General features: G+C 40.6%; 1 protein-coding gene across 1 annotated transcript in view; it reads right to left on the bottom strand.

Annotated features, from left to right (window-relative positions):
• Positions 1-12,824, bottom strand: part of LOC138795503 (uncharacterized) — a 154,530-nt gene that overhangs the window by 121,582 nt on the left and 20,124 nt on the right. The window contains exons 13-21 of the mRNA XM_069974682.1: positions 11,682-11,817; positions 10,218-10,355; positions 7,675-7,795; positions 6,811-6,903; positions 5,183-5,394; positions 4,798-4,882; positions 3,721-3,932; positions 3,123-3,240; positions 813-938 (exon numbers count right to left, since the gene is read on the bottom strand). Coding sequence (XP_069830783.1) covers positions 813-938; positions 3,123-3,240; positions 3,721-3,932; positions 4,798-4,882; positions 5,183-5,394; positions 6,811-6,903; positions 7,675-7,795; positions 10,218-10,355; positions 11,682-11,817 — 1,241 coding nt within the window. The remainder of the gene's footprint in view (positions 1-812; positions 939-3,122; positions 3,241-3,720; positions 3,933-4,797; positions 4,883-5,182; positions 5,395-6,810; positions 6,904-7,674; positions 7,796-10,217; positions 10,356-11,681; positions 11,818-12,824) is intronic.

Below are 12,824 nucleotides of genomic sequence, written 5' to 3'. Positions count from 1 at the left end.
TAACTGCATTTCAACCGAACGATTATCGTTTAGATTCGAACGATTTAACGATAATCTGAACGATAATCGTCCGGTGGAATAGGGCCCTTAGAAAGGAGTGGGGGGCCGAGGGCAGATTGGCCCTATGTAACTTTATGTAACCTATGTAAAGTTATGTAACTTTATAATATGCTTCTATTACCTATCTGCCCCCCTTCCCTATCTTTTCCCCCCTCAACCTCCCACTGGGAAGTGAAGTAAACTCATTCTTACCTAATGACTGTTGACCCCAGGCTGTTCTCTGGCAGCCATTTTGTGACAATGACATCATCAAGAGGGAGGCGGGTCGAAGCCCTGTTAGGCCAGCCTCTCTTTGTCAGATGACTCAGTTTGCTCAGCTCTGATTGGGTGAGCAAGCTGTAAGCCATCTAACAGTTTAACAGAGTCAGTTAGAATTGCATCATGGGAAAGCCCAAACCAGGAAGTGAAGAAAAAAATGAATACCAACTGGAGCTTGAGGGATCTGTTTTTTATGAGCGCCGGAGTACCCCTTTAAGACACATACCTTCCTCCTCGGCGTCTCCTGTGCAGTAAGGATATATGAGCAGGTTAGATTCATCCAACCTGCTGATAGTTCCCCTTTAAATGTATAATAAGACTTGTGGGCCAAAAGTAACATTGTTAAGGGTCTATGATCACAATATAGACATTTTTGGTATCATACCTTCCAGTTTAATAAAGCACTAGAATAGCACCTAATATTTTACATTATTGCTTCAGTCAGTATAGTTTTAAAGACTTAATACTAGATGTTGCAAATAATGTTATATTACCTGAAACTTCTTTAGTATTTTTAATATATCTTCAAATCCACTTTTAATAAGACATGCCATTGTTTCTACCTTGTCTTTCTTATCCATCAAAGATATCTGCATGAGCTGCAAAAATTCTTCAGGGCTCTGGAGAGATAAAAGTGTATTAACTACTGGTAACTAATAAAACATTGTGCGGTTAGTGTTCTATTGGGAACAAACAGACAATACAAACAGCAAATGATGTCACTGCAGAAATCAATAGTACAAGCAACTTTAAGAAACTCTGTAATAGGTTTTATTAAGCAAAACAGTTTTCTTCTGTTCTCAAAAAGTGTTTTGCAGCCTCCCCCCTCATTTCAGAAGAAGCAGGATCTCTGTGTCTATTATAGTATATGGAGGGGGTAGGGGTAAAGGGGGGTGAGGGAGCAGGAAGAGGAGGGAAACAGCAAGCCAGCACAGCACAACATCCTGCAATTTTACCTTACTAAGTTCCCAGACCAGCGCTGAGCACTCTGACCCGTAAATCTAGCGTTTTATGTGACCAGACAGTCTCCAAGGCGAACAAGCTACTTGTCTGCTGTTCCTGCTCCCTCATCCACCTCGGCCCCTTCCCTCTCCATGGGTTATAATGATGTGTTGGAAAAGACTTCAGAAGAGAAGGATTTAGGGGCAATGATATTGGACAGCCTTAAAATGAGTCACCAGTGCAACCAGGCGGTGGAGAAACCAGGCTGCGGGGGGGTGGGGGGTGATGGGCAGCCCGGGTGATCGCTAGATTATCCGGGCAACCGATAGAAGATAGAAGCAGTCTGCTGCTCCCGCAGCTCCAATTCCACAGAGCGACGGACAACGATCTGATCTAATCGTTGTCGATGTTGTCGTTGTTGATTATCGGACGTAATGTCCGATATCGGCTGAATACGGTCAATGATCATTTTGTGTAATAGGGCCTTTACACTTTAAGCTATGTTCACACACTGTAAAAAAAATATGGCAATGTGGTAAATATGGTAGTAAGATTGAGAGAAAATAAAACAATGGGTGAATGGGTGGAAAAGAAAACCTGCCATATTTTGCACAAGGAGGTTGTTAATAATTTGGATAGTCATAATCAACTACAAGTTATTTGCAAGCTATTATCATATGAGTTGCCATCTTGCCTAAGCAGCATTTAGTGACATGCTTTATGGCAAATCTAATAAACGGACATAGTAAATATCCCCAGGACCTGTTCCTTGTATGGGAAACATGTATGAGCATGTTCTGTGGGCTTATTCCACAGGAGAGGGGGGCTGGTTTGTAAGCAGAAGCTATAGTGTGTACCTCTTATATCTATACATTGTGTCCTCTTTCACTGTACTCCTTAAAGTGTACCTATAATTTCCCCAGCGCGGCAGGATATGTTGTCAAAACACCAGCGGGTATGCTATCCTCTTCTGAAGCAAGCAGTGAGTAGAACTGGCAGAAGTACCATAGACTGGATTGTAATACAGCTCTAGCGTTGACCACTTACTTTAAGAAAAGGACAGCGTACCTGTGCCAGCAAAAAGATAGGTACACTTTAACATAAAAACTTGATTAACGGGTTCACACTACGTATATTTCAGTCAGTATTGTGGTCCTCATGTTGCAACCAAAACCAGGAGTGGATTAAAAACACAGAAAGGCTCTGTTCACACAATGTTGAAATTGAGTGGATGGCCGCCATTTAATGGCAAATATTTGCTGTTATTTTAAAACAACGGCTGTTATATTGAAATAATGGCCGTTATTTACTGTTATATGGCGGCCAACCACTTAATTTCAACATTGTGTGAACAGATCCTTTCTGTTTTTAATCCACTCCTGGTTTTGGTTGCAATATGAGGACCACAATACTGACTGAAATATACGTAGTGTGAACCCTTCCTTAAAGTGTACCAGTCACAAAAAATAACTTTTGACATATCATCAGACATGTCAAAAGTTATCGGTCCCCCTGCATATCATTGCTGAGACCCTCTGAGATATAGCTAGGAAGTGGATGCGACAGCAGCACAATCCACTTCCCGGCCACCTACTCTGTCTACCTAGGTACTCTCATAGACTTCCATTGATGGGCTCAGTGAAAATGGAGATACAGCTGGAAATGTCTCCTAATTCCAGCAGGTCTCAGCAGTGAAACTCAGTGGGATGAACAACTTTTGACATGTGTGATGATGTGCCAAAAGTTATGTTTCTTGACAGGTACACTTTAAACACTTTCATTTTTTGGTAACGCATTCCCTTTAAATGCCAAACATATATCATGTTACCATAAGTAACAAGTAACAGTGTGTAATATCGTACTTTTGGAGCACTTGTAAGCTCATCCATTGGAATAACATCAAAGTAGGCAATCTCTTCAAGGGTTTTTTCAATTACCATATCTTTAATTTCTGTAACTTTAGCAACAACATTTTGCAACCTGTGGGAAAGAAAGAAAAACATGGATGACATAAGAATAAAGTGAATCTGACAACCCTTAATTTACGTTTCAAACTGGAGCTTGGGAAAACAATTTGGTCTGGAGAACAAAAGCACTTTTCTACAATATGGAGGAACAGCTGGATATATGAGCGGTACCATGTGTCTCCTTGCCCTAACAGTTCTCTAACAATCTATCTATCTGTTTGTCTGTCTATCTATCTGTCTATGGGTGGGTTCACACTACGGAATTCTCGCGGACAGCAGAATACGCCGGCCCATAGAATGGTGTCTATGGAGCCGGCGGAAAGGCGCGCGGCCGTGCGCGCCCACAGCCGACGGAATTCCGCTGAGTTTATCCGCAATAAATTCCGTAGTGTGAACCCACCCTATCTATCTGTCTCTTACATTTACCATGGTGGGGTGTCTCGAAAGATCAATACAATAGGAAGCCAGAAAGCTCCTAATCCCAGGTAGTTACCATTTCACCGCAGAGCTGGTCTGGTGAAGGAATCCCTCTATATTGACGCTACTCCATGATAAAGTAGATAGTCCTGGCTGGAACTGATGGTGTACTTGCTCGAGATGGACAGAGAACAACACCGCAAAGTTCTCAGGGATGGCTTGCTGAATTCTCCCATACTCCTTCACAACATCTTCTAAATTGCTTCTGTACAGTTTTAGTTTTTCTGCCTTTAATAGAAGATCAATAACAATATTACCCTGATGTGAATATTGATTTTACAAACCATAAAGGTCGGATTGGGAAGGAGCTTAACAAAAAGAAAAATTAAAAATAAAAAAATATATATATATATGAATAATTATTTTTATCTATTTTTGTAATTTATGGGGTAACCATATAACATATACAGAGCCAAGTATTTTAGCTTTCTAATGCACTACTTATATAAAGCAGTATACTAGGAAGAGCTGTATTGCTGTTCACATTAGACAGACTTCTGCAGGTATTTGTAGGAGCAGGATATTGACTAAGCATGGATAATGGATTCAATTATAATATCCAGTCAAGCAGTTTTACTTCACTGTCAGCTGAACTACCAACACGCGAAGCAAATTAAAGGGGTACTCCAGCGAAAATAATTTCCTTTCAAATCAGCTGGTTTCAGAAAGGTATATAGATTTGTAATTTACTCCTATTTAAAAATCTCCAATCTTTCAGTACTTATCAGCTGCTGTATGTCCTGCAGGAAGAGGTGTTTTCTTTTCAGTCTGACACAGTGCTCTCTGCTGCCATCTCTGTCTGAGACAGGAACTGTCCAAATCCCCATAGAAAACCTCTCCTGCTCTGGACAGTTCCTGTCTTGGACAGAGATGTCAGCAGAGAGCACTGTGTAAGACTGAAAAGAATACACCACTTTCTGCAGGACACACAGCAACTGATAAGTATGGGAAGACTTGAGATTTTTAAATAGAAGTAAATTACAAATCTATATAACTTTCTGACACCAGTTGATTTGAAAGAAAAAAATTTCCCCTTTAAGCTTTCCCATCAATATATCATCCTGGTTACAGCATGTTGCCATTAATTATGTACCTGATGAAATGCCAGCAGAGCTGCTTCTGGAACACGGATTCCAAGTCTCAACATCCATTTTGTCTCTTCAATCATCTGAAGCATTCTGGTACAAATAAAGACGCCGTTCAGTTTGAATCACTTATATAAGCCGCTAATAAGCCAATTTAATAGAAATGAATAAAAAAACATTATGGGGAGATTTATCAAACATGGTGTAAAGTGAAACTGGCTCAGTTGCCCCTAGCAACCAATCAGATTCCACCTTTCATTCCTCACAGACTCTTTGGAAAATGAAAGGTGGAATCTGATTGGTTGCTAGGGGCCACTGAGCCAGTTTCACTTTACACCATGTTTGATAAATCTCCCCCAAAGTGTCTTGTAATACATAGGTGGTGATACTCACCTCATATCTGTGTTGACCATAAGCTGCTGAGTAACAGGTTCCCGGACAAGTAATGTAAAATTAAGTCCACTTAGACCTTTGTCTATATGTGACTTCCACTTCTGATACCACATATCTTCATAGGACACCAAGGCAGAAGCTATTCTATTGTACAGCTTGACAGTATCGGAATAAGTGAGGCACGTAGCCACAATCCGTACATTTTTAAAGGCCTTAAAAAACAGAAGAGAGCAATCAGATACAACACAGACAGCTATCTCATTCATATCATTATCATTATACTCTATCATTATATCATTAAAGGGGTATTCCAGCGGGAAAGAAAAAATTCTTTCATAGATTTGTAATTTACTTCTGCTTAAAAATATCATCTTCCCATACTTATCAGCTGCTGTATGTCCTGCAGGAAGTGGTGTATTCTTTCTAGTCTGACTCAGTGCTCTCTGCTGTCACCCCTGTCCGAGACAGGAACTGTCCAGAGCAGGAGAGGTTTTCTATGGGGATTTGCTACTGCTCTGGAAAGTTCCTGTCCAAGACAGAGAGGGCAGCAGAGAGCACTGTATCAGACTGGAAAGAAAACAGCATTTCCTGCAGGATAAACAGCAGCTGATAAGTATGGGAAGCTTTGAGAATTTTAAATAGAAGTAAATTAAAAATCTATATAACTTTCTGAAACAAGTTGATTTGAAGGAAAAATATTTTTGCTAGAGTACCCCTTTAATTTCATTATTCTCTCTAGTGTATTTTCATAGATAGATTATCAGTTAGGTTGGGTTCATACTTCTGCAGTCCGTTTTTTTTTTCCATCCGTGTTATGCAAGAAAAACAAATGAAAAAATTGATGTATTAGTGTGCTTCCGTTTTGATCCGTTTTTTTTCCCATTGACTTCCATTATAAGGGTAGCTTCACACATAGCGGATTCGCAGCTGATTTCCAGCTGTGAGTTTGCAGCAAAATCCGCTGCAAATCCTGGAAGTGTGAAGTTCAATGGGGTTACACACCCCATGGCCCCTTTAATCCCCCGCCGCCCGGAGCCCGCAGCATACATTACCTGCTCGGTGCCGCAGCTGCATGTGAGACTCCTGGCGGTCCCGTTCAGCCAATCAGTGCTGCCGTGCACTGATTGGCTGAGCGGGACTGACGGGAGCCGGGAGCCTCACATGCAGCCGTGGTAAGTAAGGTACCACGTACCACGCAGGTAATGTATGCTGCGGGCGGCGTGGGGGTTAAAGGGGCCGGGTTACATACTCACAGCGGAATGAAAATTCCGCTGCAGGTATGTAACCCCATTGAACTTCACACTGAAATCCGCTGCTAATCCGTTACGCGCGAAGCTAAAAGAGCCCTAAAAAAAATCAAAAACGGATCAAAACGCACCTGTTTTTTTTTAGTGTACACAAAACACGGTCAACCACATTTATGTGTACGCTACAAAACTAATGTGTTTTGATCCTTTTTTTTTTTTCTAATTTCGATAGAAAAACGGATGCACACAAATACATCCATTTTTTTCATTCGTTTTTCTTGCATAAAACAGGTGAAAGAAAAAACGGACTGCAAAAACGCAGTGTAAACCCAGCCTTAAACATGTACTTAGTCAGTAAATTACATACTGACATCCTCTTACCTTCATGGTGTTTTCAATCCTGGACATCAGCTTTCTTGCCCAAACAATAGCTCCCACTGCCGGCGGCATGTTTCTTGGTAAGACCGGTTCATCCTAATAAAATAAGGGTGCAGAATACAGAAATACATGCACAACAGCAGTCACAGTGCAATAAAAGAAAAAGCAGATTTGGTGAAAGGAAGCCATAGCAATATTGTATTTCTATCTATTATCCAATAGTTCCATACAGAACTTACAGAATAGTTTTTATGCAGCATACACCATACACACAGCAGTATTATACAGTGCTCATAAACAAAAAAAAAAACGAAATAAAAAAAATAATAATATTCTTAAAAAAATAAAGTTGGCACCATGCCTTCCAGGATTCCCAGCTAGAAAGTTAGAACAGGTATATAGCATTCTTGCTGAGGGGCAACACCACATTTTGGCCTCAGCCCCTTAGGGTACTATTACACAAAAGATTTTTCGACAATCAACGATAAATGATCGTTTAACCAATTACATAGAACGATGATCGTTCTTGCGGTCGTCTTGTCGTCGTTAATGCGTTCAGCGCTACTGCGAACGACCAGACAATGTCTTATTACATGCAAATGATTTGCAAACGATCAACAATAAAAATAGGTTAAAATTCTATCAAACGACTAACGATTTCTCATTGGTCTTTTAATCGTTGCCTGCTATTACACTGAACGATTATCGCTCAAATCTGAACGATCTAATGATTTTCGAACGATATTCATCCCATGTAAAAGTTTTGTCTGCTCTCAGCTATAGGGTATTAGGGCATTTGCCTACAACAAAAAATTACCACATATTAACAATATAGAATGTCTACCTTAAAAATAATGTTTTATATACCTTGAAGTTCTCATATACTTGTTGAACGTTCTTTAGTTCAAGGTAAAACCAGTCAAATATTTCCACACAGCACTCATCCACAATGTGCTGTAAGCCTTGCCTATGGCTGACAATAGAAAACCTATGAAAGTAAAGAAACATTATCTAGAATATTTACATTTATTTATTTATATATTTATTTAGAAAATAAATAGGATTTCCTTCATATCAAATTCACAAAGCTTAACGGAGAACTCCTGTGAAATAAAAAAAATTAAAAAAAAAAGAGAAAAGCATGGGGGGGTGCAGGAAAATAATAAACGGAGTAAACATACCCGTCCTGTTGCACCGCTCCCTGGTCCCATTCAGTGGCGTAGCTACCATAGAGGCAGGGTAGGCCGTTGCTATGAGGCCCCGTGCAGGAGGGGAGCCCAGGGGAGAAGGTAAGAGCGTGTGTCCTTCTGCTTAATCCCTTATGTACTGCAGTGTGTAAACAATGTTTACTTACATGCTGCAACACAAAAAAGGGTTAACAAGCAGAAGAAAGAGATCTCTGCTTCACTGCTCGGATAACCTCTGACCTCTGTTCTCCAGCTGGCAATCAAGTAGGAAAGGAAAATGTGCAAAGCTGTGTGCAGAGGTCAGAGGTTATCAGTGCACCAGCAGTAAAGCAGATATATATATATATATATATATATATTTATTTATTTATTTATTTTTTATGGAATATATATGCAGTTACTTCAGTGAGAATTGTGTTATTACCTTCATATAATTCGTCATCTTTGGGAAAAAAAACTGCCTTTATTTTCTGGGGAGGACAAAGATATAGAGATACACTACTGGTGCCCGCCCCATTCTCCAAATACAGTTCCAACATCAGGTAGCTCCGCCCCCTCACAGAAAGATTGACAGTTGCCTCATCTCAGTTCAACCTAGGCAAAGATGAGCTGGCTATGAATCTTTCTGTGAGGAGGCATTCGGGCCTGGTGATGAAGCGGTATTGAGAGAATGGGGTGGGCACAGACATCTTTTTACAAAGATGACAGAACAGAGGAGCTATATAAAGGTAGTAATAGAATGCTCCCTTAGGAAGTAACTGGTAACTGTCAGGACTTATATATGCATACACGTGCTGTCAATTTCCCTTTAAGGGTGCGTTCGCACGTACAGAATTCACAGCAGTTTTGATGCTGCATTCAGTTATTGAAATCAAATCTGCTGCAGATCCTGTACGTGTGAACACACCCTAAAGACATGTTTTTTATCCTGATATTTTGACATCTTCCCACCTCCCTCCTTTTATAACCTTTCCATTTAAATTACATAAAATTTTACACACAGATCACTTGGAACAACCAACATCTTTTTTCCTTGCTGCATTTTGGATTTTCTTCCTGAAGGAGTGTTATCAGGGATGAGCCGGCACACCAGGGAATCCCTCAGTGGGCCCGAGCTACACAGGGCCTGCTGGGCTGATGCCAGCACTCAGAGAACCTAGACCATTGCTGGACCCCCTGCCCCTGGAGGGCTCCCTTGGTTGCCTTCTGCTGTACCTGGCTCTTTAACTGATGAGCACAAAAAGTTAAATGCAGTGCTCTGCATAACAGAATGAAGAGTGAAGAGCGTATGGCTGTCACCCCTGCCAATCACTCTTGTGGATGCTGGCAGCATTATGATTGCACAGTCACAAGAACTTGCTCTCTTCCCCAGTGCTCCAGCACTCCAGTGATGTCAGTCTTGTGCTTTTAGGAGTGTTCTGTGCCGGAATTAGGTAAGGATGGCTGGCCAGAATCAGGTAAGTATGGCTGTTTTTTTTTTACATTACAGGGGGGGTTATATTGAGTATGCTACCTATTTAGAGGTAAGGGGATAACTACAATGTGGGAGTACCTACAGGGTAATCCTAAAATGGCAAGTATTATCTACTGGGGCGAGGAACTACCATGGGACTACTTACATGGGGGCAACATAGAGGACACAAACAATCAACAGTAGGCCTTAGGTTTGAGGGTAGCTTCACACACACACCGTATCCCAGCGGATCCGCAACGTCAAATCTACACCATCAAATCTGCTGCGGATCCTGTACGTGTGAATGCCCCCTTACTTTTGAATATTTAATGTTTTAATGTTCTCTTATACATTGTATAATGCCTTTCCAGCACAGCACGGCAGATAAGTGTTTTTCCTCCCTTTAAATTATTGATATCTCTAGTATAAATGATGCTTCTATCCCCCATAACATCCCATTATTGTTTATCTTTCTATTATCTTATAACACAGCAAAATCCACAGCAGCTGTTTGGTGGAAAAGAGGCAACACATATTTCAGCATGTCCTTTATGCCCCAACACAAACCTTTGGACTGGACAAAAGTAGCGCCTATTTTTTTTTATTATTTTATGTATCATATGAGTCATATTAGTGTAGTACTAACCAGGTAGCAGTAAAGCTTCATATACTTGAAGAGGTCATCTCTTATAATTGTATTTTTATTTTTTTTTTTTTACTTTTACAATATAGTTATGTTTTATACACTTACTGGTAAAATATATTGTTACCTTTGAATAACAGAAAGGGCTTCCTTGCAAGGCATTCGTCTGAGGAACAATGCTTGTATATACACTGAAATGTACTTTTCTGCTTGTTGGTTCATGACTAAGAATTCTGAGTAACCTTCTTCAAAGGGGTCCCGATCCCTACAGAAGCGGGGGGGGGAAGTATTAAAAGCAAAAAAACAGCAATACCAGACGCAACTGATATACTGATAAAAATTATGGGGGAGATTTATCAAACATGGTGTAAAGTTAAACTGGCTCAGTAGCAACCAATCAGAATCCACCTTTTATTCCTCACAGACTCTTTGGAAAATGAAAGGTGGAATCTGATTGGTTGCTAGGGGCAACTGAGCCAGTTTTACTTTACACCATGTTTCATAAATCTACCCCTATTTGCTTATTTTTGGCCTTGAGAAATGCCCAATAGACAGATTTAAATCTAGATTTTGGTATCATTATAGTTGTAGAGAATTTCTCTGTAAAGCATTTAATTTATTTTGGTATAATCTTTAGATAAAGAGTTTTTCAGAATAAACTACATCCTATGTATCACAGGTATATAATTTTATATATTCCTAGTAACATGATAGTTAGTCGTGAATACTTCACAACATACAGTAGGATTCAAAAAGTTGTCAGTTACAGTATGTAATGTCCAATACCATTTTCTACATGTTTATTTCTGTACAAAATTTAAAACATGTAGTTCGGGGCTCATTCCAAAATGAAAGCGAATGGACCAATGGTACATCGCTTTTTCGTTTTTACCATTAATAGACCAGCGCCGGCACTGGGATGCTGGTGCCGCAGTCCTTTTTTTGAACTGCTGCCCAGTTTCCGTGCACAGCGCCGGTCTATTACCAAGCACCGGCCCAGCCTGAATCACTCAAATAAATGGAGAAGTGTCATAGAGGGGGTTTCCTCCACTGGGGGGCGGGACGGCCCGCCTCCAGTGCTTCAGCTTCAGGCTGGGACGATGTGATAGACCAGCGCTGTGCGTGGTTCGAAAAAAGGACCACAGCACCAGCATCCCTGTATCAGCGCCAGTCTATTCATGGTAAAAACAGAAAAGTGATGTACCACTGGTCCATTCGCTTTTATCTATTTTTTTTAACCATAAGGGTCTGTTCACACGTACAGACTCGCTGCGTAAAACTCGCACAGAACTCGCATCAAACTCGCATGAAAGTAGCTGCGTTTTTTTGTGGTGTTGAACTCGTCTGTGAAAATCATGTGAAAATCAAAACTCGCATGTAAAAATCGCACCAAACACGCAGCGAGAATACACATACATTGACTTGATAGCAATCAGTATCGCTATGAATTTAAGTGCGAGAAACTCACAGCGATAAATATGCAGCGAGTCTGTACGTGTGAACAGACCCTAAATAGAAGTCCAGAAAAACAGATCACAAAATTTGCAAGATGTACAGAGATCATTTATAGTAACAAATCTGTATGACCTACCTCTTCTCTGTATCCAATAATATATCTCCATCTATGTACTGAGTCAGCAGCTCAATCATCTCCTCCACTTTTTCCAGAAGAACAGAGGACAGAGTACACTCATCTGCATCTTCCTCCTCTCTATTGTACAGGTTTGCTGCAAATGGATGAATATGGATTGGTGTCTTAATATAATGACAGAAATAATGGTCATGATGTATTTTGCCTTCAAAATGATGGCCGTCCGAAAAGACGGATGCAAAGCTTTATATGAACATGGCCTAAAAGTTTTTATCAGGATCTGAGGGGGACATTTACTATTAAAGGGAACCTATCACCTGGAATTCAGAGCCCGACCCCCCGGTGGAGCCCCGGATACTTACCCTTTGCTGGAAGTCCCGCTCCTGGACCCAGTGCCGGGACGAAGATATTCAGAGATGAGTCCGACGCCCATAGAGAATGACGGCTCCAGTCATTCTCTATGGGCATCAGACTCATCTCAGGTAATTAAGCATACAACGCGCACACGGCTTCCGCCACAGACATCTCCGTTCGGAGACCGGGTCTAGGAGCGGAACTTCCAGCAAAAGGGTAAGTATCCGGCACCGGAATCCTGGGTGACAGGTTCTCTTTAAGTCTAAAACGTGTGAATTTTCTACAGTCTTGCCAAATAAAACTAATGTAACAAACTACTAAATTTTAAAAAAATTGCGCAAACATATTCATTCTTCACTAACCAGACATAGGCCTGCACCAGTCTGTGTGACTTTTTTAAAAGTTGCAAATAATAAATTTGGTGCTAATCCCGGATTATTAAAATTTTTTGGGTTAATACTCAAAACAGACAGATTAAAAGAAATTGCATCTTAAGTGCAAAGCCCTCAATAAATGTCCTTCTGAGTGTTCAGACCACAATGGAAGAAGTCCATGCTCAATACGTTCTCAATGCCCATGCTCAATATGTTCTCCGTGTCATGTGACTGAACACTCAGACCCTGACCAATAAAAACCTTTGACATGTCTCTGTGACATAATAATTAAAGCAAAGATCCAACAGCACCTGAGTATTTTATCACAATTGGCCTCGCAATAAAGATAGATGGATGCATGCTGTAGAGTCCACAATCTCAGTGTGGAGAAGAGAAGACATGAAGAATGATAGAC

The sequence above is a fragment of the Dendropsophus ebraccatus genome, chromosome 6 (assembly GCF_027789765.1).
Source record: "Dendropsophus ebraccatus isolate aDenEbr1 chromosome 6, aDenEbr1.pat, whole genome shotgun sequence".
NCBI classification, from domain to species: Eukaryota; Metazoa; Chordata; class Amphibia; order Anura; family Hylidae; genus Dendropsophus; species Dendropsophus ebraccatus.
This window is presented reverse-complemented; position numbering and strand designations above follow the sequence as displayed.